General features: G+C 56.1%; 1 protein-coding gene across 7 annotated transcripts in view; it reads left to right on the forward strand.

The window, feature by feature from the left end:
- Positions 1 to 25,484, forward strand: part of LRP8 (LDL receptor related protein 8) — a 77,216-nt gene that overhangs the window by 14,663 nt on the left and 37,069 nt on the right. For all 7 annotated transcript variants that reach the window (XM_055585834.1, XM_055585837.1, XM_055585836.1 and 4 more), the window contains exon 3: positions 20,881 to 21,003. In XM_055585834.1, the coding sequence (XP_055441809.1) occupies positions 20,881 to 21,003 (123 nt within the window). The remainder of the gene's footprint in view (positions 1 to 20,880; positions 21,004 to 25,484) is intronic.

Here is a 25,484-nt window from a genome sequence, read left to right on the forward strand (position 1 = left end):
GCAAGGCGATAGATCCTGCAAGAACCTGCTGCTGGGTGCTGGAGGGTGGTGCTTGGACCTCCTCTGCCCCCGAGACCAGTGCACAGCACAGACACCTCCGCCATGTCTTGGTTAGGAATCTGGGAGTCGTTGTAGCCCCTTTCTCCCTTACCACTAATAGCCTCCGTGGCCTGGTCCTTCCCCCGCTCACAGCCCAGGCCCTTAATCCATCCCACTGCGGCCTCCCTGGACCAGGGCAGCAGCCCCAGCCTTGCCTCTGCTCCCTCCCTCCTGTCTGTTCTCTGCTCTGCAGCCTAGAGAGCGTGCTCAAACAGTCAGAGCACTGTCCTGCCCTTGCTTGGCGCCCTGGAGGGAGGTCCACCACTCACAGGACAGTCTGCTGGCTGGCCTTCATGTCCTTCAAGACCCAGCACGCACCTGGCATCTCTCCAGCCCCAGACCTCACCATCTTCTTGCCCCCCAAAACCCTCGGCTCTGTGCTCCAGCCCCACCCCCACCCCCCGATGTGAGTGATGTTGCAGAGGCATCTTCACACTCTCATGTGCCTGGAAGACCCTTCCTCTGCTTGTTCAGTCCCACTTTGCCTCAATAGTCACCACTTCCAGGGAGCCTTCCCACCCTGGCTAGGTCAGGGCCTTCTCTGGGCTCCCCTGTCCCTGTGTTTCCCTCCATCCTTGCCACATACCGAGATGGTCCGATTAAGAGTCTGTGGTTCACAGACTCAGGCTTCAGGAGGATGGGGCAGGGGACCTGGCCAGGGCCTGCCAAGGAGGGGGAGGGGAGGAGAATGGGTAGGGATCTCTGGCATAGGCCCAGGTCCCCTCCTGCCAGGCCGTGTTTCTGCTCCTTGTGCTGCATCCTCCTGAGCCACATGTGAGCCCCAGAGAAGCACCTGGCATGGACTGGAGTCTTCAAGTCTGAGCTCCAGCATTCACTGCAGGCCTGCTCTGTGCCAGGACCTAGGGAGGATCTGCAGATGGAAAAGCAGGCCTTGGTCACCTAACTCAGTATGTGACCTTGGGCAGTTGGTTTCTCTGAACCTCAAGCTTCCTTGGAGATGAAAGGGGTAGAGGACCCAAGTCTCCTTCCCCTCTTCCCTGGGCACATCTGAGCTGCGGTCGGGGTCACACATGGCCCCACAGGGTCCCAAGATGGCAGCTAGACCAGAACTTCCTTCCCCGCCCCCCATCCTGGGGCCTCTGGGGCCTCGGGCCAAGCTTTGCTGGGATCAAGGGGGACAGGGGTTTTGCTCTCTGTTGGTTGAAAAGGCCCGCCCCCGCGTTGGCCAGCGCTTTGGCATTACCAAGAGCCTGCTCCCACGCAGGGTGACCAGCTTGTCCTCATTTGCTTGGAACCGCCCCAGTTTTAAAACAAAAGCTCATGTCCAATGGGACACTTGGCCCGCCAGCCTGCACTCTGTCAACTCCCACAACCACTCCCCCTGGCTCTGCAACAGGGCTTCCCCGTTACCTGTGGATTCTGCTGCTCGTTGGGCAGGGCTCACTCTAAATAAAGAAAAAAAGCTGATTTCTTCCCCACCTTTTGGCAGAATTCAAGGAGACATAGAGCTCCTTGGAAGGCCTAAAGGAACCAAGGCTGAGCATCCTGGTTGGGGTGCTGGTGTGGACACAGCCAGGACGCCTGGCCTTTGATCTGACCCTGCCTCTGATGCAGCTGAGTGACAGCTCTCTCTGAGACTTGGTTTCCCCCAGCCCTGCCCTGCTCACCTCACGTCAATAACATCAATAACATCACATCAGTAAGGTGAGGATCGTTACCTCGACGGCCCTGCCTTTGCATTCCTGCTGCCCTTTATGTTCTTCACAGCATTTTCCTCCTATCCCTTGAGAGGCAGGCTCAGCAGGATTGCTATGCCAGTTGTTCAGATGGGGACACTGAGCCCACAGGCTCACAGGATTTCAACTCCTGAATGACTGAGGAGAAGGTCAAGTATGGTGGCTGAGATGTGTGGTGGTTACCAGTAAGTGGGGGTCCCTGGCTGGCTGTTCTTCTCCCCACCCCCACTTTGTCAGTCTTCGTCAGCTGGAAAAGATGGAGACAGATGCAAGGGAAAGGTAGACACAGGCGTGGGGAGAGAAAGGACGTGGGGTGGGGGGTAGTGCTGGGGCGGCAGGGGTGGGAAGGGTCCAAGCAGTGCTGCTACTTCCTCTGATGGTTCTCACAGTCTGTCTGCACCCCTGACAGATGGAGGGAAAGCTGGTGCCAAGAGGCTGTCACCGCGGGCGGGCAGAGCTGGGGGGAGGTGCTTTGTGGCCAGGGTTTGTGTGGGGAGGGGGCAGCAGCTGGTGGTCTGGCTGCTGGGCCTCCTTGGAGCCCGCTCCCCAGGGAACCATGGCTGGGGCGGGAGGGTGGGGGTGTGAGGGAGTCACGGATGCTGTGGGGTGGGAAAGTGGGCAAGGGGTGAACCCACCCTCTGCCTGGGGCCAGCCATGCCCTTGTCCCTGTCCCAGCAGAGACAGCCACCCCTCTCTCCTCCATTCCCTGTTGCCAGCAGAACCTTCCCTCCAAAGATACTTCCTGTCCACTCCTTACTGGGTATCAGGCTGGGTGGGGGCTCTGGGGACCAGCACTGAGCTGTGGTCAAGGTGGACAAGGGCAGAGAGAGTGTGAGCACCAGGAGGCCCTTGTGATGATGGCCTTGAGGGGCTCAGAGCAGGTGGGGCTTAGCCTTACGTCTGCAGGGCCAAAGCACATTCACTGAGCCACCCCAAGTGGTCCCCAAGCCCCCTTCATGCCAAAGGGGGGCTTTTCCTCTAGCCTCTGACACATCTACAGGACTGGGCAGACCTGGCCTGGGATCGGTTGGCACCTTCAGTATCTCTTGCTTTCTTAGATGGTAGATTTCCCTGGCGGGGTTGGGTCTCTTTCTGTCTCTCCCAATTCCCGGTGCCCAACACAGGGCCCAGAACTGAGAAGGAAGGGCCCAGTGAATGCTAGTTGAATAAATGAATGCATCTCTTGATTGCATAAACCTGCTGGGATGGAGGTCTCACTTCCTTTTAAGGCAGTTCTTTCTATTTACAAAAGCAGAGCTTTTTCTGATTCTGTCCTGAGAGGCACCCTGGGTCCCTGGCCTGTCATGGGGGCTGTACAGAGACCCCTGGAGGCACTCTGGGTCCCTGGCCTGTCACAGGGGCTGTACAGAGCCCCCTAGCTGATCCTGCTGCCTGAGAGTGGTCCTGTAGAGACTGGAAAACCCTTGAACCCACCCCACTCCTTGGTGGTACCTGACTGGGCTGGCATCCACTACCCTCCGAGGGTCAGTAATCATAGCCATCGTTTACTGAGCCGCTGCCACTCGGCCCTCCCGTCAGCCCCATAAGATGGCACTGTTTTTATCCCTCATCGTGCAGGGGAGAGAGATGAGGCAGAGGTAAGGAGAGGCTTCCCCAAGGTAATGTGGCTAGTGTCTGAGTCAGGAGGTGGGGGGAGGGCTGCGGGGAGGGGAAGGCTTCCTGGGGCAGGACTTGGGGGTGTATGGGGCTTGGCAGGGCTGAGGAGCCTTATTCCCTGGAGGTAGATCTGACCCCGCACCACATGCTGTCCCCTCCCTCCTTCCTACACAGTTCCCGTACACATCCATAGCACTAAGACCCCAACTTGGTCGTCTCTCAGGTGAGCCCTAGGGACCTGGGGCCCAGAGTCCCTCCTGTTCCCCTTGAGGAGCCCCAGGCCCTTGACATGGCCTGTCCTGTTCGGTGATCTAAGAAGTGTGCAGGATGATGGCTGAGAGCCCGAGGTGTCGGATGGGTAAGTGGGAGCTGGGCCTCCTTCCTGCTGCTCCTTAGAGTTGGTCCTGGTTGGAGCTGTCCTCCACATTAATATTAATAATGGCAATCATTAATGATAAATGATGGTGTGCCTACCCCCTACCAGAGCTGGTGGGTACCCTGGGGGAAAGCCGAGAGAAGTAGAAGAGGGGACCAATCCTGAGAGCAGGGTGTGCACCTTCTATTGCATTTGTCTCCTCCCCAAAGCCTGTCATGGCTGGGCCCTTGCGGGGGCAGTTTAATGAAGTTCCCACTCCAGTACTCTTGCCTGGAAAATCCCATGGATGGAGGAGCCTGGTAGATTGCAGTCCATGGGGTCACTGGGAGTCGGACATGACTGAGTGACTTCACTTTCACATTTCACTTTCATGCACTGGAGAAGGAAATGGCAACCCACTCCAGTGTTCTTGCCTGGAGAATCCCAGGGACGGGGAGCCTGGTGGGCTGTTGTTTATGGGGTTGCACAGAGTTGGACACGACTGAAGTGACTTAGCATAGTGTTTGAAAACCAGGTACCTGTGTGGTGGGACACCTGCTGGGACGGGACACACTTCTCCCTTTCTGCCATCCACAGAGTGATTCCACCACTGGCCCAGGCCCTGTGCCCACCCCTCATGGCCCAGGCCCTGTGCCCACCCCTCATGGCCCAGGCCCTGTGCCCACCCCTCATGGCCCAGGCCCTGTGCCCGCCCCTCATGGCCCAGGCCCTGTGCCCACCCCTCATGGCCCAGGCCCTGTGCCCACCCCTCATGGCCCAGGCCCTGTGCCCACCCCTCATGGCCCAGGCCCTGTGCCCGCCCCTCATGGCCCAGGCCCTGTGCCCACCCCTCATGGCCCCCACTCCCTGGCTTCACCCCTTGCCTTGGCTCTTTAGATCCTTCCAGAGGCGCTCAATGAGCGTAGTGAGTGACTGTGGTCCCCTCACTGCCCCCCGCCATGACTATTCATGTGACCTTGGGCAAATCAGCTCCCCTCAGTGCCTTGGTTTCCTCATCTGTACAATGGGACTATAGTAGTTTCTTCCTCAAAGAACTATTAGGAGAATTAAATGAGATGATGAGCCTAGTGCATGGTAGTCACTCAATCATGTTTCCTCTTCTGCTCATGATGTGGGAGGAGGAGATGCAGATGTCAGAGCCCTTCTGCTCTCCACGCATGACCTCAGGAATCCTCTGACAGCCCTGAGAGCGGGGATGTGTCTTGTTGCTTTGCTGACAGGGATGGTGAGGCACAGAGAGGTAGGGTAACTCACCCAAGGCCCCTCAGCTTGGGAGTGGCAGATCCAAACCCTGGGCTCTCAGGCTCCGAGGCCCATGCAGGTGTCACTGAGCCAGGCAAAGGGGACGAAGGGCTTAGCCTGAAAGGCTCCTTTGGAACTGGTGATGCAGAGGCTCCTGGCTTCCTGTGCTGATCTGCAAACCTCCAGCCCCCAGATCCCCAATCCCTCTAATCCTGGGAAAGAGGCGGCCCTCGGTCACGTCCATCAGCAGCTCTAAGCACCCTCCCCGGGCCTCTCACCTCCCACATGAGCCCAGAAGCGGCAGGCGAGGGCCTGGGCTGTGAGGATGGGGGATTTCCCCACTCGGTTGAAATCTGTCACAACATTAATGTTAATTAAGCCTCGTTAATTCAGCCCTCTGCTTACGCAGAGCTCCTGACAGCAAATTACTCATAAGTGAGGCGGTAAATTTATTGCTGCGTTTTCCCAAACACTCAGCAGCAAAGAACGTGCCCCGGGAAAGACGGAGGAAAGGCCTGGAGGGTGAGTGCTGTGTGGTTCCTACCAGCCTGAACCGCCAGGGACCATGGCCCAGAGGACAGCCAGGGTTCACCAGGGAACCTGGTGAGGATGCGCTCTGGTCTAGTCAGAGCTGCCTGCAGATGGAGTGAGCTCCCCCTCACTGGAGGCGTGCAAGCGGGAAGGCAGGGAGCATCGCAAGTCCCTGTGGGCTGGCCCATCATCCTCCCGCCTCATCCCTCTTGCCCGGCAGACTGCACTGGCTCTGTGCCTCGTTTCCACTGACAGTGCCCCAGGGTCACACAGCAGGGCTTGTAAAGGGCGAGTTTGGGTCTAGATGTGAGCCCCAGAGCCCACCCTGTAAACACCTTCCCCTGCAGTGCAGTCTGAACAGGAGCCCAGTGGCCTGTGCAGGGACCAAAGTGCAGGCAGGGCCAGACAACCTGCCGGGGATGCTGCGAGGGCTCTCTCCTGGTCCTGGGTTATAGGGTGCTCTTGGGACCAGGGAAGAGGACTTGGAGCCCAGACCCCCTTACTAGGCTAGGTATCATAGCCTTCCAGTGAGGATGCAGGCTCTTCTGGGGGCAGTGGAAGCCCCACCATCCTTCTCCCTAAGACCTCCTTCCTTGGTTTCAGACTGGGACCATGCCTGAGACATTTGGAACAAACCCAGGCTCTGGGTACACAGAATTTTAAAAAATTAATTAGAGCATTAAATGGTAGCCCTCTGGGAGAATCCCACCATCTGGCTGTCACAGGAGAGGCAGGAAAATCTATGCATATTTGTCTGGAGTGTGTGAGCGTCATATGAAGCCACCTGTGCATGTGTGAGTGTGTGGCCTATGTGCTGCGGTGTGTGCACAGGGAGGCACGTGTGTCTGTGTTCAGTGTGTGGTGCACATCCGAGTGTGCAAGCGGGCAGCGTGCGTTTGTGTGCATATGTGCCCATCTGCGTGTGCGTGTGCTGTGTGCCTGCACCCGTGGGTCTGCATGTCTGCCTGGGCACGCGCCTGTGACCAGGCCTGGCTGTGGGGGCAGAGAGTCAAGCTGGGCTGTGTGCAGAGACGGCTCAGCCTCCCCACCCCTCTTGACAGAGTGATGTTCACTGAAAGGTGGGGGTGGGGGCGTGCACGGTGGGACAGTGGTGGGTTTGGCAAGTGCAGAGCTGGCCTGCAGGACTCTGGCTCTCTGGGGCTCAGGAGAGACCAGTGTGGGGCCATGGCTGGAGAATGGCAGGGTGTGCTGGTGGCTGGACTGACCCAACCCTTTAACGATTCTAACAAAAACTTCCTGAGGGCCTACTCGGCACAGAGCCAGGGGGTGGGAGTGTGGAAAAAAAAAATCGAGAGGCCCTCGCCTCACTATGTCAGGCACTGATACATTATCTTACAACCAACCACCCTGCAAGTCAGGATTCAGCCTCATTCTTTTAGATGAGGAAAACCGAAGCTCCGAGAGGTCAAGTAACCTGCCTGAGGTCACACGGCCAGTAAGGGCCCCGCCAGGAAGTGAACACTGGTTCCTTAACTTGCTCCTTGTGGGAGGAGGGCCACAGAGGGCTGCAGACTAGCATCTTCCAAATCTCTGTACTGGGAGACAACGTCCATGTGAAGAAAAGGCTGAGGAGGGTGGAATTGTCGTGGGCAGTGGGTGTGCCCACAGAGCAGGCTCTTTAAGAGGCAGCTTCCCTTTCATCCAAGCTGTGGTGGGACCTATTGGTGGGGGACCATGCTGGCTCAGAACCCCTGAGTGACGGCCCCCTGTCTGAGGGCTCTGTGCAGTGGCAGGGGTCTCAGCCAGGATAGCAGCAGAACCGAGGTTCTGCTGGGCACCTGCCCACCCCCACCCTCAGCTCACCTCCCACAGCCACGATTGTCTCCCTCTGCCCAGGTCTGGTCGGGGGCCATCAGAGAAGTCCTCCTGGGCCCCTGGCTGGAGACACTGAGCTGTGGCCTGTGGCTGTTAACTCTGCCCATGCTGTCTGCCCCTTGGCCAGCTGCAGAGAGGTAGCCTTGGCCAGAGCCCAGGGTCCCAGCCCAGCAGGACCGGTACCTGAGATGTGGCACCTTTGAAGGTCTGGCCTCACAGCAGGGCTTGCCAGCACCTAGCTGGGTACTCAGCACCCGAGGGCCCCTGCTTGATTCTTTCAGCTTCCCGCAGCAGAGACTTGAGATTTTCCAGTTGGAACAAGGGTCATCAGACGCTTGACCCTCCCAGAGTCCCTCCCAGAACACAGGATTAAGGGTGTACACTGGGGCCTGACTGCACCCAACTCTCCCTCAAGTGGGCTGAGGACCCCCTCTGCCCAGAAAACTTGCCAAGTGGTCCCGTGGCAACACGTGGGCCTGCCTTTTCTCCCTGACTCTGGTGTAGCCATCTCCCAGGAAACGGGGAATTTCCCCTCATTCCCATCATTAGGGTGCCAGGGCAAACAAACAGCCTAATCCAGATGAGCCCTGGGCCACAATCACATTCTCTTTGGGGGTTTTCTTTCTTATTTCCAGCAATTTTGAGGAGACTGAGTAATTGGTATTCCACACAGGTTAATAGAACTGCTGCCTTTCCGTATTATGCCTTAATTTCCTTTATCGCATAGCAAGTTGGAATTAATCGCCCCCTCCTTCCTTTTTCCCACCGAAACCCATTACCAGCCTGTCTGCTGGTTAAAGTCATTTTGTGGCAGCTCTTGGCTCCTTGCCACTTCCCTGGGAATCTTTCCGACCAGAGCCAAAGAACAAGGAGGGGTGAAAAATCCATTTGTACAAAGTGGAGATCTCCTGTTGAGAACTTATTTCCCTCCCTGTTCAAGAGGAAGGAATGTGTCCAGCCTCCAGCCGGCACAGCTGACTGAGTCCCCTGTCGCCGAGAGCATTCAAGAGGGCGGAATGGCCATATGTCAGTGGTGGGAACAGAGGATTCCTTCACTGCTCAGGGGAGGGGTTGGGGGAAGGGATAGGCCTTTGCCACTCCTGGTGCCTAAATTAGATGCTGTGATTGGAAGCTTCTAGAATTCTGTTGTTTCTAAGTTTAAGATTTTCTCTGATTTCAAAGTTGGAAAGAATCTGGGAATCCGTGGTCCTGACTGAGCTGCCTGGGCCTAAGTACTTTTAAATTGTGTGTTTTAAGATTCTAATAAGATACTCTCCTGGAACTGGAGATTGTGTTCTGTGATTTTAAGGCTATTTTACGATTCCATGAGCCTCTTAAGCTGCAGTTCTGCTCTGTGACTGGGTCTCAGCAGGGAGTGTAAGCTTTGCTGAGGCTGCTTTGGAAGTGTGAAAGGCCCAGGCCTTTTTTGAAATTTTTGAAATGCTAGGGTTGGATCAGATGGCTTCCAGGTCCCGCCCTGCAGGTGTGTTCTGCCTGCAGCCCCTTGCCCCCTTCCGTGCCTTCTCCACACAGGCCATCAGCACTGGCCACCCCACAGCACCCCGGGGACCCAGGAGCCTTTCCATCTGAGCCACATCCTTTGTCCACATGCCTGTAGCCCTCTCCCATTCCAGCAGGAAGGCAACTCAGCTCTCCTCCAAAGTCCCAGCAGGAAAGCCGCTGGGAGTAATAATAAGAAATAAACCATATTGTTGACAAGAGCTCCCCATATTGTTGATATTGTTGTTCAGTCACTAAGCCTTGTCTGACTCCTTGCAACCCCATGGACTGCAGCACGCCAGTCTTCCCTGTCCTTCACCGTCTCCTGGAGCTTGCTCAAACTCATGTCCATTGTGTCAGTGATGCCACCCAACCATCTCATCCTCTGTCATCCCCTTCTCCTCTTCCCTTCAGCGTCTTTTCCGATGAGTTGGCCCTTCACATCAGGTGGCCAAAGTATATACAATTCACTATATAATTTCAACATCTATCATCTCCTGTACATCTTGCCCCAAAGGGTGTGACTATTGATTGATATCCCCATTTTGTAGGTGAGCAAACTGAGGCTCTGAGAAGTTAACTCACCTGTAGTTCCAGGACCCTGAGTCGCTTGCTGCCTGCACAGCTGCCAGCCACATGCAGGCTGGATTGAACAAGTCATGAGCAGCCCCAGGTGATCAGTGTGATGAGAGAGCCCGGGGGCATCTCTCACCGGAATCTGCTGCTGGGTGGGGTTGCCACCCATGCGCTCACACTTCCCCGCTGAGATGTTGAAAGGCTTCAGAGAATGGACCTTGTTTCCTTCCCAATGCACCAAGAAGCCAGAAAAGAAACTGCCTCCTTCATCTGCTTTTAGAATCTACCTTTTCCTTCTGGATCAAATAAGATTTCTCGGGGTGGGCTTCCTCAGCCCCTACTGCTTCCCCATTGGTTCAAAATCAGCCCTTCTTTGAGGTCCTACTCAAAAGGCTCCTATCTCATCGCCCTTGCCCCCCAAGCATGTCTCACCCACAGAGAGGAGAGGTGCTGGTGAGAGCTTCCTCAGGGGTGAGTTCAGCATCCTTGTTTTCGGCTGAGGCCCAGAGAGGGAGATGACTGCCTGAGGCCACACGGCATCATTACCACCCTTGATTCTGATCAGGACCGTCTAATCTTGTTCTGGGTCAGGACGGTTATATCTGAATTCTTGTCTCCTCACCCTGGCTGTAATTTCTGTGAGGGAAGGTCCACCTCTCACCTTTTTCTTTCCTGTTGAGCATTAGGGATAAAAGGACCTGGATTCTGGTCCCGCCTTGAGCTCTGTGACCTTAGGACAGTCTGTTGCCTTTCAAGGGCTTTTACTTCCTCATCTCTCAAAGGAAGTGATGCCTCCCTCCCCCGCCTCACAAAGCTGCTATGAAGACCCCTGCTGAAGAGTGGGGGGTGGGGGCTCACCGAATCTATTACTTGGCACCGCGTTCATTCAGAATCCCACTTCTGCCAGATTTCCTTCAACCTTTGCTGAGTTTTCAGCCAGAGACGCTCCTTGTCCCCAGAACAGCCCCATAGTTCCCCACGGCTGAGCTGCTGCTCCTCGGTGGCCCCTGCTGTAGGGCCCTTGCCCTCTCTTCATGGAGCATCCACCCTGAGCAACGGAAGTGCTCTGCCATCCTCACCACCCAGCTGCACACCTGCCTCCCCTCTAGAGGCGGGTGCTGACTGCGCAGGCTGGCAGCACGCAGCCCTGCCTGCATGCCTGGCGTGCCCTCCTTCTGTCCCTTCCGCTCTCCACCTGGAGGGTGGAGGTCCATGAATCGTGCACATGGAAAGCCTGACTCTTTTCTCCTCTGATGAGATTGAGGCATGGGGAAGGCAAGGGGCTTGGGGGCAACCTGGAGTAGTGCTAAGGCTCTAAGGCTCAGAGTCAGAGGCTCTCCCACCCCCACCCCATCCCCCAACCAGGGCCTGGGTTTGCAGAATTCCCTCCCAATAGTCCTGTGAAGGGCTTTCCTGCAGCCAAGGGCCCAAGGGCCCAGCTACAATGGGAGAGGAAGGTTGCCCCTCCCTGAGGCCGGCTCCACAGTCTGGCTGGGCCTTGGGATGACTCACTGAGCCCGCTCTGGTCGGGTGGAGCCTCCTGGGGCCTCTAGGCTGTCAACAGGATGAGCACTGTCTGGCCAGGCTGCAGAGCTTCACCTTGGCACTGACGGCCAGGGTGGGCACAGCGTGGAAGGCTGGCTGAGAGCACTGTCCCGGTAGGTCTGGCCTGCCAAAAATATGGCAGCAAAGTAAGCAGCCTGTGGAGACTTGAGCTGGCGAATGTTCTACCCTTGGTGCTCTGGGCCCCAGGCTGGAGTTCCACTCCTTTGGGCCTTGTTGGAGGTAGAGGGTGTCATCAGACACTGTCTAGGGCTGATGCTTGAGCTGGCCTTAAGGAGTGGGGGGTTTTGCCAGGTGGAGATGAGGAAGCGTCTTCTGCAGGTGGAGCTACACAAGTATAGACACCAGGTAGGTAAGCCCACGGTTCATCTGTGACTGTTGGGTGGGTGTGGGACAGTGGTAGCCAGGGGTGGGTGAGAGCAGTTAGCAGAGCAGCTTGAAGTGTCCCTGAGCACCTGCTAAGACCCTTGGTCAGGTTCTAGGGGAGATGGGAACCCAAAAGGACCAGGAAAGGTGGCTTTCTGATGATGGAGGGGCCTTCAACAGTCAGTGACTACTGTGGATCTCTAGCCCTCACCTGGAGCCATGGAGGCAGATTGGGAGGGCCTGGGGACCGAGCACAGATCCCCTCCTTTGCCAGCCTCACTCTGGACCTGGTGATAGTAGTACCATACCTAAAAAAAAAAGACGGAAGTTAGAGATCATCTCGTCTAATCCAGTCCTGTCATGGAGGAAAAGAGCCAGGCACAGAGAAGGCAGAGAGCTTACCAAGGTCACACAGTGGAGCCAGGCCCCCAGGCCAGGGGTTGGAGAGGGCCTACTGCTAACACCAGGCACAGTAAAATGGTCTTAACTTCTTTCTAGATAAAAGCCAGCAGCCATCCAGGCACAGGCCTCAACTACTTCACAGAGCAGTGTCCTAATCCTCAAGCCTCTTACTGGCACCTCCTAGTGGGCAGAGGCTTCCTGGATTGCCAGCAAGGGGCTGAGGGTGACAGAGAGCTCGTACCAGCCTCCTGGGTGAGAAACTCTGGGCCAACACAGAAGGGACGCCCCCAGAGAGGCTGCAGCCCACCCAATCCCAGGAGATGGATTTCCCAATGACAGGGCGTCCTTGCCCATTTATCACCAGGATAGCCCAGTGGCGCTGTGTGCTCAGTCTTGTCTAATCTTGGCGATCCTATGGACCACAGGCTGCCAGGCTCCTCTGTCCACGTGATTTTCCACGCAAGAATACCGGGGTGTGTTGCCGTGTCCTCCTCCAGGGGATCTTCTGGACCCAGGGATTGAACCTGCGTCTCCTGTACTATAGGCAGATTCTTTACCGCTGAGCCATCTGGGAAGCCCATAACCCGGTGAGGCTCCTCTCAAAATGCTTCTCCTACCACCTAATTGGTGAAAGCGGTTCATTTTCCACTCAGGTAGGGCTGTTTCCCAGCCACTGCCTTGTGGGCAGAGGGTGCCTGTGTGAATGGGGTGGGACAGCGTTGAGGAGACAGGTGGTAGTCATCACTCCATCATTCACGTCCTTGTGCCGCCTGGTGGCCTCTGAATAGGAACAGCTGGGCACCTTGTTCCTGCGTGCATGCTAAATCGCTTCAGTCATGTCCAACTCTTTGCGACCTTATAGACTAGGGCCTGCCAGGCTCCTCTGTCCATAGGATTCTCCCGGTAAGAATACTGGAGTGGATTGCCAGGCCCTCCTCCAGGGGATCTTCCTGACCCATGGATTGAACCCACATTTCTTACATCTCCTGCACTAGCAGGGGGGTTCCTTACCACTAGTGCCACCTGGGAAGTCTCACCTGGTTCCCACTCCCTTAGCAAACCCAACGCAGGCTGCTGACTGAGGTGGCATCTGCCCTTGGGGACTTCTCAGGCCCCTCTGGCCTGGCCTTCTTGCCCTCCGTTGCAGAGCTCTGTCCACGGAGCCCTGGGCTTCCCAGTCCAAATCAGTGGGGTGGAAGCCACAGAGCCCAGAGAGGCCCTTCGGCATCACCCAGCTTGTTGGTGGCAGAGGCCCCTGTAATGAGACCCTGAGCCTTTCCCTCAGCTGCGGAAGAGGAGGCAGAAGAGCTCCCTCTCCTGTCAGGGCTGGTGATAGAGAGCAGGGCCTGGAAGGTGGGATCCTTGGCAGGCTCTGAGGTCTGCTGGTGGAAGGCAGAGCCGTGACTGATGGGGTTAGACAGGACGGTCCCCAGGTCAGAGGGGGTTGAGTCCCCGCTGGGGCTAGCCACGTGCTCTCACCTGAGTGGAGGGACAGTGTGTGGGTGGAAACCAGGCAGGGCCCTGGCTGGAGGTCATGGAGGGTTTCCTGACCACGCCTGTGCTTTCTGATGGCTTCCACTCTGAGGACAGAGCAAGTTTCCCTCTAGCTGTTTCCTTGGGACCTCAAATCCAAGTGCCAAGGGGGTGTCCCAGACCCAGGGCGGGCAGTCCTGAGCCTGGAAATTAGGCAGGGAGTGGCTGTCCCCTCCATGCTACCAGCTGCTCTGAGCGGCACCCCTTGCGTGGTGCTCGGTCCTGTGCAGACACCCGCCAGGGACCCCTGCTAATCCCATCCCCTCTCCCCACACCCACTCCCCCCGCCCCCTCACAGCTGTCACCGGCTCAATACCCTGCGTCCACAAATCACTACGACAGGAAGACCCCTTTGTCGTCTGTCCCTCAGAGACACGCATCTTCCCTGTGGCGACAGGGAGTCCCACATACCCCAGTGATGGCTTGGACCTCCCCTGGTGACAGCAGGGCAGGGGTGGGGCAGCGTCAGAGAGCAGCTGGGATGTGCTGGGGGCTGGAAGAGGGGCTTGGCTGCCAGAAGCCCCAGCACAGCCCACCTGTGTCAGACCCAGACTGTCAGCGGGAGGGGTCCTCACAGATCTGCTCACCTGAGGAAGCTGAGGCCAAGTGGGAAGGGATCGCACAGTCTGTCAGGGGTGTGGGGCCACGGGTATTCTTTGGGCGCCTGCTTGGCGTCAGATCCTGTGTGAAGGGGACACTGAGATGAAGGAAGTGCTGGCAGGTGCTGGCGTGTGGGGCCAGAGGGACACCCCGCTGAGGACATTGTCCGATTTAAGAACAAAGAGCCCTCCCCAAAGAGTGGTCCTCCCACAGTCCCCGCTTCTTTCTTTCATCTTCTCTCTCAGGCCCTTCACATGCCCACCCCTCCCTGCCCCCCGCCCCCCAGCATCTGCCGCTGCGTTTCCTCTGTCTCCCCAGGTGGGATGAGAGGGTGGACGAGAAAGCGGACTCAGATGTCACCTGCTGATGGATGGTGGTGGCCTGAGCCCCGGAGGCCGCTGGGCAGCACAAAGCCTCGAGCCGAGCCCCTCCCCCTGCACTCCGTGGGTGTCGGGACACTGTGGGAACGGCCTGCCTCTCTGGCAGCACCGGAGCCTTGGGTCTGATGGTCAGCGCGGACTCCAGAGTCAGTCCCTCACAGGACTGGGTCGGGGGGCATTCACTGCTTGTCGACATTATGTGATTCGTGCAGGGATCATCTTGGAGTCCCGTCATCAGGCTGAGGTGTGTGGATCAGGGTGGCACAGTCTTAGAACCTTGGGTTCTTGGAGAGTGAGCACCTTGAACCCTCAGAAGCTGTTCTAAATGTTATATTAGACTCATGGGATCTCCCCCAACCCCCAACTCACGGGATCTTTAAACTGAGGGTTCTTAGGAACATCATGTGTCCAGGATGGGATCAGTGTGGGGTTTGAACCCAATGCTGGGTGGGGTGCTGTGAGCCCAGGGTGTTATGGCCCCACCAGGGCTGCTGAGGGAGGGATGGGGCAAAGGCTGATGTGGACCCCTCTCACCCTGCTTTCAATAGCACAGCTCCATTTTACTCTATTTTATACCCTGGGGTTTCACTTAGACAAAGCATTCCTCTGCTTGAAAACAAAGTTTTCCAGGCCTGTGCTGTGTGGCAGCTCTGTGCCACAACCCGCCACAGCCTTAGAGGGTGGCTCTGGCCGGCGGGTGAGTGGGCAGGCAGACTGGGCCTCCAGGGAGGGGGTGCAGGTTGCTCTGGGCCACCGTCTCCTCCCCCTCTCACTCCCGCTGTGTTGTTGCTGCAGCCAGAGAACACTCCGGGTCTGTCGTCCTGTTGACTGGGGTGACAGTTTAATAGTAGCTTCCTGGGCTGTCATTTAAATCTGCCTGCCAGGTTAGTAGGCCAGGGGCGGGCTGGCACGCCCCCTGCCCCCACCCCGGATCTTCCTTCAGCTGGCAGCGGTCGTCTTGGCAACGCCGGGGCCTGGCAAGCTCTGCAGAAGGGTAACCATGGGGGGAGTGGCTCTTTCATCTGCCTGACCTGGGTACCAGTGGCCCAGCTGCCTTCAGGCTGGGCTGCAGGGCCAGAGCCAGGATACTCGGGGCTGGTCCAGGCCTGGGAGAGGAAATGGGAACAGATGAGTCCCCTCTGTGCACAAGTCTCCAAGGTGGGGGTTTACATCTTTGCTCCTCCAGACTCTCAACTGCCCTGGGAGGGAAGGGATCTGCCCCAGGTGGCTCAGAAACAGTGATCAGTTGGAATCATCTCATTTGTGGGTCTCTGCTCTGCCATCAAAAAATGTTCCCTGAGGCCTGTGACCTGTCTGCAGAAACCTGAGGGCTAACACAGCCCTTGTCTCTCTCATCTCCCTGTCCTGTGTGGCCTGGTATCAGTGCCCCCCACCCCCCAGCCATCCTGGGCTCACCTCTAGACATGTCCCTGCTCTTAGGACTGAAACTCTCAGCTTTGCTCAGGGCCAAATGCTCTGGGAACAGCATTTTGTGTTTTTCATGGCTTGGTGGAGGTGGCCCGGAGACAGAAGATTGGGTACCCGCCTCTGCTGTGTGACCATAGGCCAGTCCTTCCCCTCTTTGGACCTCATCTTCTGATCTGTAGGATGCAGGGCTCGTACTACAGCAATGTTTCATCAAGTGTGGTTCATTGCACTGGTTTTTCTTGGGAAATTAGTAGACATGGCATCCAACAAAGATGGTCTTTGGCTTAACAAATTTGGAAAGTATTGCAGGAAACAAAATCAATCTCATATCTTTCCTGTAGGCCTCTCAGGGCCCTTGGTGAGCCAATGGGCATCAAGAATCTCCCAAAGGGAAAAGAATAAAGCTTATGCCAAACATCTGAATGGATGGTCCCCCAGGTGTCTGTTGGGGTCCCTCCTCTCTCCTCCCCTGCTAGGGCCTGATGGTCCACGTACCCACCCCCACCCCCAAATACTGAAGGAGACCTGGGTAGCTTGGAGCTGTGGGTTTTGTTGGCTGTCCTGTGATTAGCAGGGATAGGGGCTTAGTCCCTGGATACGCTCAGGGAAAGCCAGGCCGCTGCACTGGGCCTCTGAGGGGCAGCCTGGTGCCAGGCAGGGTGAGTTGGCCCGTGGCCTAGTAGAGCTGCCAGGCCCCTTGCCACTTGCCACTTAAGTGTCGAATGAATCCCGAATGGCCACTCCACTGGCTCCTCCACACCCCATGCCGTTATCCCTCTCCTTGAATGCCCTTCTCCGTTCTCCTTACTCCCACAGCTTGGCTGACCTCTCTTCCTTGAACACAGTCCCTTCCTCCAAGAAGCCTTCCCTGACCCCTGGGATGGTTGGGTAGCCCTCCCCTGACTTCCTGGCCACACAGTGTTATCAGGAGACAGAATACCTGGGCTCAGGTACACATGTGCTGTGCCTTTGATCTGCCGCCTCTCCCTGGGCTTGGCTTTTGCTTCTAGAATGGGAGAGCTGCAGAGGGGACTTCAAGGCCCTGGGCTCTGACCGGAGGGAGCACTGTGATTGCCAAGACGAAGCCACACTGAGCAGCTCTGCCCGGCAGCCCTGACTCATCTTTGTTTTGAAGCCCCCTGTCTGCACTGGGGCTGCGGGATGAGTGTGGGTGGGGAGTAACAGCATGAAGGATGCACATTGTCTCGGGGAAGGGGCGGAGGAGCTGGGAGGTGCTGAGCGATCATAACAATTTCACAAGATCGTGGGCTCTGGGCACAGAGAGGGGCTGGAGATGCAGTCAGCCCCACACCTCCATACCGGAGGAGGAGGTGACCAGTGTCACACACACAGCAGCTGAGGCTGCCGACTTCACACACCGCACACTCACACCTTTCTGCTCTTCGTGAAGTCTAGACACCATCTAATATAGCCCGACTGCGTCTCACAGCAACCCTCTGTGGTAAAGCAGGGATATGATCCCTGAATGTGGATGAAAAAAGTTGAGACTCAGAGAAGTTGTGTAACTTGCAAAAGGTCACACAGCCCACAAGTGGCAGAACAAGAGTTCCATCAACTGTGAGCAGCCTGACACTTTCCTTGGTCTGCGTTCTTGTTATAAAGAGTAGCTCTCACTTCCTTTGTCCTGGATTTCCCATTCTCTCCCACTCTGCCATGGGGTTGGCCCCTCCCCACTGCCCTTTGGAATCCGGAGTCCTTTGTGGCAGCCCATCTGTTGCCATGGCACCAGATTATGATGTCGCAGACCCTGGATGACCGTGTACCATTCCTGGGCCGTGGAGGACAAGGATTCACAGAGGTGGGCATTGTCCAAGGGGCGACTGGCACGGAGGGACATAAATCCCTGGAAATCGAGAACCACGGCCCTGAGCCCAGCTTGGGAATCACCCTGGGAGCTGGAGCCAAGGCTGCCAAGGCCAGGAGAGTGGGGGCTGGCCTGGCTTGCTCTGACAGCCTCACAAGCCTGCTGAGCCCTCATCTCTTGGCAGGGCTGATGTAGCCTCTCTACACCGATCCGCCCCACACTAGGATGCTCGCTCAGATCCCTTTTTGACTTCTGCCCTTGTGCCACTGCTTCCTGGGGGAGCCACCCTCACCACTTGCCCAGAGAGGGAAGGAGCTTGCCCAGCATCACCCAGAGAGGAGGTGGCCGTGCCAGGATTTAGACAGCTCTGCTTCCAAATCCTTCCACGTGGTCACACTTCAGACAGGGCCCGCCCAGGTAGTTTAGCCCAGTTCCCAGCATGAAACTGACCATGCTGCCTCAGTTTCCCCAGGGTGGTGCATTAGCCGAGCACAGGTCATCGAGGCCCAGGTTTACTGCACATTTCTGGGCACGTTCCAGGGGAGCCCTTCAATGTAGGTGCCTCTGGTCTATGATTGACCTTCCACATTGCCTTGCCCTGCACTCCCTGGGATCTAGTCCCAGTGCATTTGCCTCTCTGGGGTCCTCCTTCTTAGCCTGATAATACCATGGTGGCTAAGGGACTTAGCACAGACAGCCCAAGCTTTGGCAGCTGCACATGGGATTGAAATCCCACTTCTGCCACCTACCACGTCTACCTCTTTGAGCCTCAATTTCCTCTTCTGTAAAATGGAATTAACAACAGCTGTCAGGATAGCTGTAAGTCGTCACTGGGATATTGAATGAAAGGTGCTAGGGTGGAAAATGTTCAAACTGGTCATGACAGTGAATGAATCTGTTCCCTAAAACACTGCCAGAGGACATGCAGCCTGAGGCATTTCCTCCCCTCAGGACTGTGATGGTGCCTGTGGCTGCCCTGGCTTCCTTGCTTGGGGCCCACCGGGACTTGGCACACTGTGGGAGGCCAAGCTCACTCTCACAATGCCAGGGAGGAGAGGCTCCTTGGTGAGCATCTGCTGGCTCAGGCCCAGCGATGGAGCCCCTCCATCACCTTCTTGGTCAGCCTGGCCCTTCTCTGCTGGGGTTTGCTGGTTATGCACTTGCACTCACAGGCCGGGCCGATTCCCAATCCGTGTGCTCAGGGCACAGATACACGCTCACCAAGCACCGAGTTGGAGCTTCCGTGGACTTTCCCATCTACTCCAGGGCTTTTGTTCCATATCTGATGCCACTGGGCATTTTGTTTGGACAGCCCTGGTGGGGAAGAAGGTTGGCTGACAGTGAGGTCAAATTGTGACCTCTGCTGCCCCCGAGCTGTGACCTTGAGTGTATAACTTAACACCCTGGGACTGAATTTCCCCACATGTCAAGTGAGGGCCACAGCAGGCCTTTCGTCTTGGGGTTTCCTGGTAAAGTGTTAAGCGCAGAGCCTGGCTCATGGGATGCACTTGGAGAATGTGAGAACAGGAAAAAGAAAGCACAGGAATAGATGTTTCTTTTTTGGCTGCAGAGCTTCCTGTGAAGGGAGCACTCTGGAAATGTCCAGGTGCCAGAGCTCATAACTGTACTTAGTCTCTGATGTGTCATAGGCTGTGATTTGCCAAAAGGCGGTGACTCAGTGGTTATGTCTGAGCAAATTCTGGGAGAAAGGGAAGGACAGGGAAACTCACCATGCTGCAGTTCAGGGGTCACAAAGAGCCAGACACGACTTAGAGACTGAACAACAACAACATTGCTATCTATTACCCATGTCAACCCCTCAGTGCAGGGCTCAGGGAGGGCTTTCAGGGTCCTGGACCGGGAGGCAATGAGCTGGTTCTGATCGCTGTGGTGTTGTGTTTCCCTGGGCCAGCCCTTTTCTGTCTCTAGGCCTCAGGCCCCCATCTGTAGGTAGACTGATTCCTCTGGTTTCTTCCCACCCTGCAAAGGCAGAGACGTTCTTCTAAGGAAAGTGTGAAAGCTCAGCCTAGAATGCAGATGCACTGCAAAGATTTCATTGAAAAGGAAGGCATAAATGAAATGGATTCAGGAGCCCTAGTGTCCGTCCTCAAATCCTTGTTGGGCTGTTCAGGTGGAGGGAGCAGTCCTGTGGCTCCAGAGGAGGCCAGAGGGCCTGTGGGAGGATTTACATAACCCAAGGCTGGTCGCTGGGAATGCGCTTCCTGGAAAGAGCTGGAGCCTGGCCTGCAGGTGTGGGAGCAGCAGCTGTGTTTCCCTTGGGTTCAATAGCCTCCACTGAAATTACCCTGAGTTGGGTCCTGTGTCGAATCTGATGTAATAGCCACACTGGAGGAGCATCGGGCCAGTGGAGGGACAGGGAGAAAAGCAAACCATGCTGGTCCCTGAGTTGGTCCCAGTTCTGCTCCCAGCTGTGAGAGCCCAGCCTGTTACGTATATTCCCCGTGAGGGTATACAACACCCCACTTCCTTTGCTTCTAATTAAGACTTAAACCATAAAAACAGCAATAGCTGCTGCTTACTGAGCATCTGCTGTGTACCAGGGTCTCTGTTGCCTGATCTTCATACATTACAACTTCTTGCTACTTCTCCTCGGAGCCCTTTGTTTCTTTCTCCCCATTACATAGATAAGAAAACAGAGGCTCAGAGGTCCAGTAACATTCCCAAGGTCACACAGATAGAAAGAGGCAGAGCTGGGATTCCAGCCTGCAGTGTGGCGGCCTCCCCTCCAGGCTGTAAAGGCCTTCAGGACAGAGACTGATTTGGATGTCTAGAGTCTCTTTCCCTCACTGTGAACAAAACGTACCTCATTAGTCTTGCCACGAGAAGATCACTTACTTTTGTGATTTATTATCATAAATAATAAGCTCCCTGGTGCTTGCAGAAGAGGCCTTGACTTCAGTCTGGCCGGAGGGAGGAGGAAAGGCAGGTAAAGGAATGGAGAACTGGCTGAAGGGGCCAAGGCAACCACTGTGTGTGATCTGGGAAGGTTCCTAGAGGCTGTGACAGTGAAACTGGACTTGGGGGGAAGAAAGAGGTGTGATGGGAAGAGGCAGTCCCTTGGTAGTTGGTTGCTGTCACCCTTGTTGAACCTGGAGAGCAGGGCCAGGGACTGCCTGTCTCCTCCTGGTGTGGAATGAATAAGTCTTTCTCTCCTGGAGCTGTGGGAGGTCACGTGGTCCAGTTTGCAGACGGAGGACGTTCTGGTCACCCTGTAGCCACCTGACTGTATGTCCTGGACAAGCCTCCTGTGCCCGCCAGGCCCCTCATGCTCTTCTTCTTGCCCCACAGCCAAGAAGACCTGTGCAGACAGCGACTTCACCTGTAACAACGGCCACTGCATCCGAGAGCGGTGGAAGTGTGATGGCGAGGAGGACTGTCCAGACGGCTCTGACGAGTCGGAGGCCACGTGCAGTGAGTCCTGCCCCTGGGCTGTGGTGGGTCCTGGCTCTGGGGCTCAGTTTCCTTGCCAGGTCTTCCTGGTGGGGAAGCTGCAGGCTCAGGTGAGGTGATCTGTCTCCCACAGCCCAATAGGCACTTTGTGCTGAACACTCACGAGCTCCGGTGCTTCTAGTCGCTGGTGTCCGGTGACCTGTGTCTGGGCTTTCTTCCCAGCCCTCTGGCAGGTTGGGCCCTGCTCTTAGAGTTCCAGGAGCTAAAAGCAGCCCCTCTGAACCCTGATGGTGAGAAGCAACCAGCACACATGCTCCAGGCCTCCCCTCAGTTTTCCCCACTAGTATTTTTTTTGAGTATTCCAATCATAATTCTAATACTACTAATGGCAGTCGGTACTTGTCTAGCATCACTATCTGCAAAGCGCTGTCTGCTTTCATTCATCTTATTCCCAGGGTGGCCTCATGAGACAGGTACTGTCACGTTCCGATTTCTGCAGAGGTGGAAGCTGAGGCTCAGAGAGGTCAAGTGACTTGCCCAAGGCCACCTAGCTGGGGTCTTCAAGGCCCTAACTCTGTCCTCTGCTCTGGGCGGACTGAGCCTAGGAGCCCGGCCCGGATGGCAACAGGCAACAGGGGCAAGATGAAGGCTGAAGCCAAGCCCAAGGCCCGCCTCCCGCACTCAGCCTTTGTCTCTCTGTGATTTCTTTTGCAGGCCCTAATCCTCAAAGCAAACGTACACTGGGCAGGTCATTCTGTGACATTTGTTAAATTAAAAAGGAGATGAGAAGGGGGCGGGGAAGGACCCAGTGGTCCCAGAGGCAGAGCTCCAGCAGAATGAGCCTGAGACAAAAGGCCAGGAGAGGGACAGCACGTGGAGGGCCGTGGGGCTGGCGGGGACCTGCTAGTCGCAGTCCCCGGATCTTCCTTAGGGGTCACAGTCACCCCAGAGGCAGAGGTGGGAACAGCGGAGGCCAGCGTCCTATCTAGGGCTGTGGCTGGTGATAACTGGGTTTCTTTGTCTCCTAGCAACAGAGCTACCAGTCTCCGCATGCGAAACAGGGAACGGGAGAGAAAAAGGGAGAGCAGGAGCCACCCCCCGCCCAAGACAAGGGACTCCCTCGTTTCCTTGCACAGCTGCCTCGCCTCCCCAGCCACACCGCAGGCCCTACCCTTTGCTGACTCCACCCAGCAGCCCCTGCACCCCATGCAGTCCTGGAGGTGCTGGATGGTGGGGGAGGGCAGCCCAGTGCTTTGTCCCGTGCTTCCGGGGGAACAAAGCCCAGCCACGCCCACTTGTGACTCCTCCTCAGGGCCAGCTTGGGCGAGGGCTGGATCTGTTTAGAGAGAAAGAAACTGAGGCTGGGACAGGTTCAGCTGCTTGCCCAAGGCGGCCCAGCTAACATAGGGCAGAGCCGTGTGCAGCCCGGAGTGCGTGTTTGGGGAGGGGAGCTGTGACCGCCTTGGCAGCCAGCCAGCTCAGCCATCCAGACCCCGTGCCTGCAGTTACCCTGGACACTGGGGATGGAGGGGAAGGGAGCGTCATCACAGTCAGTACTGGGGTCTGTCCTGCTGCCGAAGAACTATGCTCCCGCTCCTCCCCACATCTCTGTCTGTTTGCAGTGGTGCTTCTTTCCATCTCCCTCCTGCCCAGCCCTGCACTTGGGCTGCCTCCCTTCTCTGCCTGTCCCCTCCTCCCCTTCCCCCTTGCCCGCCTTCTTCATCCTGCCTGTGTTTCTGTCTTCCCTCCTCTTGCCCCTCCTAGCACTTGCTGCCTTCCCATCTTCTGGGCTGTGCTGGGCTAGGCTGGTGGGGGTAGGGGGTCTCTGGCCTCACACCTCCTGCCTCTCCAGGCCTGCTTCGGGCTCAGCTGTAAAGCACAGTTATCAGGTAGTTGAGTAACTGGAAGCCTAGAGATGCTGAAGGCCCTGCTTCTAAGACACACAGGTTGTTCGTGGCTGGTCTGCCTTCCATGACAAAAGGCAGGCTCTGAAGTCTCTCTGGGACTTGACAGAGTGCTGTGTGGGAGCTGCCACCAGGGGAGTCGGGGCGCCCAGCTCTCTTCTCTGCATCCTGGGAGTCGGGGGGCCCTCCCAGTGATGCAGGGTGAGTCCTGCATGCTCTCCTGCCCCCTCTGAGCTCTAGTCTCTAACATTCCAGAGTTCCAGAGACCATGATTCTAAGATTCCTGGACTCATAAGAGTCTGAGGCCCTTTTCTCCCTCGCCTGTACCCAGCTGGGCACAAGGCCAGGATCCCACTTTCTGTGCAGTTACACTGGTCACAGGTGGGAAGGCGTGTGTGTGGGGAGGGCTGCCTGGAGGAGGTCAGCCAGTGTGGGACCTGGAGGGCCAGGCAGAATTGGGGGCAGCAGTACCTGGTAACAGGCTTGCTCATAGCCTCCTGACCAAGTGAGAACCCAGCAGCCAATTCACTGCCCATTTAGTTGGGGTTGTGATAGCAACCTCCACAGCCTACCAGGTTCCTGGGGACTGTGCCAGCTTTTAGGATAGATCCCCCTCCCCACCTGCAAAGAAAGATTATAGGCAGTAGTCAAATGTAGTGGGTTTGATGTCTGATATACTCGGGTTCAAGTCCTTTAACCTGTGAGACTGCAGGCAAGTTGCCCAATCTCCCTGAGCCTTAGTTCATTCATCTGCAAAATGGGGCAATGGTACCTATCTTACATGGGTGGTGAGGACCAAATGAAAAAAAATGCACTCACAGTGTCGATGATGGAGGAAATGGCAGTGTGATTTTTATCATCATGTTTTGACGTTAGGCCCTCTCCCCGATTTAAAATCTTCGAAGTCTAAGTGAAGATGCTTTGCGTGGAGTAGGGAGGGATTTGGGAGCAGGTTCCCATTCCTGTGTTCCCCTCTATATAATCTGCATCTCACTGGCTGGGGTTCCTCCCAGATCTCTTTCCTTCTGGTTCTGGATTCTGTGGCTGTCACATTGAGCCAGGAGTCACAGCAGGAACGCCCGGACATTTGCCTAATGAAAGTAGCATTTCAGCTCTAATTATAGCTCCCTTGATTGGGGATGTTTGTGACCCACCTTCAGGCATCTGTTGGGAGGTATGCGGCATGGGGGTAGGGAAGCTGGTTCAAGGTGAGTGAGTTACAATTCTGGGTGCTGCTTATGGAAAATGAGGTTTTAATCATGCATGTTAGAGCCTTCCCATCTGGAACAGGGACTTCACTGATTAACCAAGCACACCTTCCTATCAGAGATTTTCTGAGCTTATCCAGCAAGTCAGGGGCCCACCCAGCTGACCCTGTGAGAAGGAGCTTGGTGTGACTGCCCCCTTCTGCACAGTGGGACGTCCATGCCATGCTTCCTGGGGCAGCAGCTGGACCCCATAGTCACCACTGCATGAGCCCCTGGCCTCTGGGAGCTAGCAGTCCCTAAGTGGAAGCTGTTGGCCCTGTGCCTCCCGTGACCTGCACTGCTGATGTGCTTGCTCAATAAGAAGCCGTCAGGCACTTTCCTTCCTTCAGTCAACAGACATTTCCCTCTTTATTAATTTGTGAGCTTCTGAATTAGATAAAGGATGGTTGGATTTGGATTTCTAAGACAAGATTCTCTGGGAATCTTTAAATGCCTGCGGTCACTCTGGAGTACAGTGGCAGGCCCTTGGTGACTTAGAGGATTCCTGATGTCTGAGGAAGTGGGGCTCCTCATTCCTGCCCCTGAGAACCTGGAGATACTTGGACAGCAAGCCAGAGGCATTCCCTGGGCATCTGTTTCTGAGAGAGAGAGAGCGGGAGAGGGAAAGAGATGGAGAGAGAAGGAGAAGGGTTCAGGTCAATGGTGGGGGCTGCATCATGGAGGGCCCTCTGGACTCTAATAAGCTGTGATGTCTATCCCCAGGGGTGAGACCTGGGCCCTCCCAGCCCTTTGCATTTCATGAAATAAAACAAGGGCAACTGCTGAGTTCCAAGTTTGCTCTGGGTTCTATATAGGGATTTCCATGTTTCTTCATATAAACACCCACCAGCTCTGGGAGATGATGTAACCCCATGTGCAGGTGAGGGGAGCCAGGGTGCAGAGAGGCTAAGTGACTTGTTGAAGGACCTTCATGTTAGTAAATTTGATGTGGAGTCCAAACCCATACTCTGTCTGACTCCAAACCCATGCTCTATCTCCCGCGCTATGCTGCCTGGGGCCTCTAGCTTCAGTTATCCTGAAAGTGGGCATTAGACAGCCACCTCCCATCTTGCAGACTTGCCTAAGCCAAGGCCCAGTGAGCATCCTCCCTGCAGTGACCCTCTCCAGGGTCACCAGGAGACCATCGGGGCCTACTTCCCCCCTGTGCAGTGTGAAGTGCCATAAGTTAACAGTGTTTGGGGTTTGAGGGACCTGGGGAAGACGTGCAGCTCTGCTCTTCACAAGACTTCGCGCAAACGACTTATGCTCTCTGGGCTTCACTCTCCCCATCTGTAAAATGAAGGTGATAATAGCCTTCACTTCATGAAGAGATCGTGCAGTGGTAATTAAC

The sequence above is a fragment of the Bubalus kerabau genome, chromosome 6 (genome assembly GCF_029407905.1).
Source record: "Bubalus kerabau isolate K-KA32 ecotype Philippines breed swamp buffalo chromosome 6, PCC_UOA_SB_1v2, whole genome shotgun sequence".
NCBI classification, from domain to species: domain Eukaryota; kingdom Metazoa; phylum Chordata; class Mammalia; order Artiodactyla; family Bovidae; genus Bubalus; species Bubalus kerabau.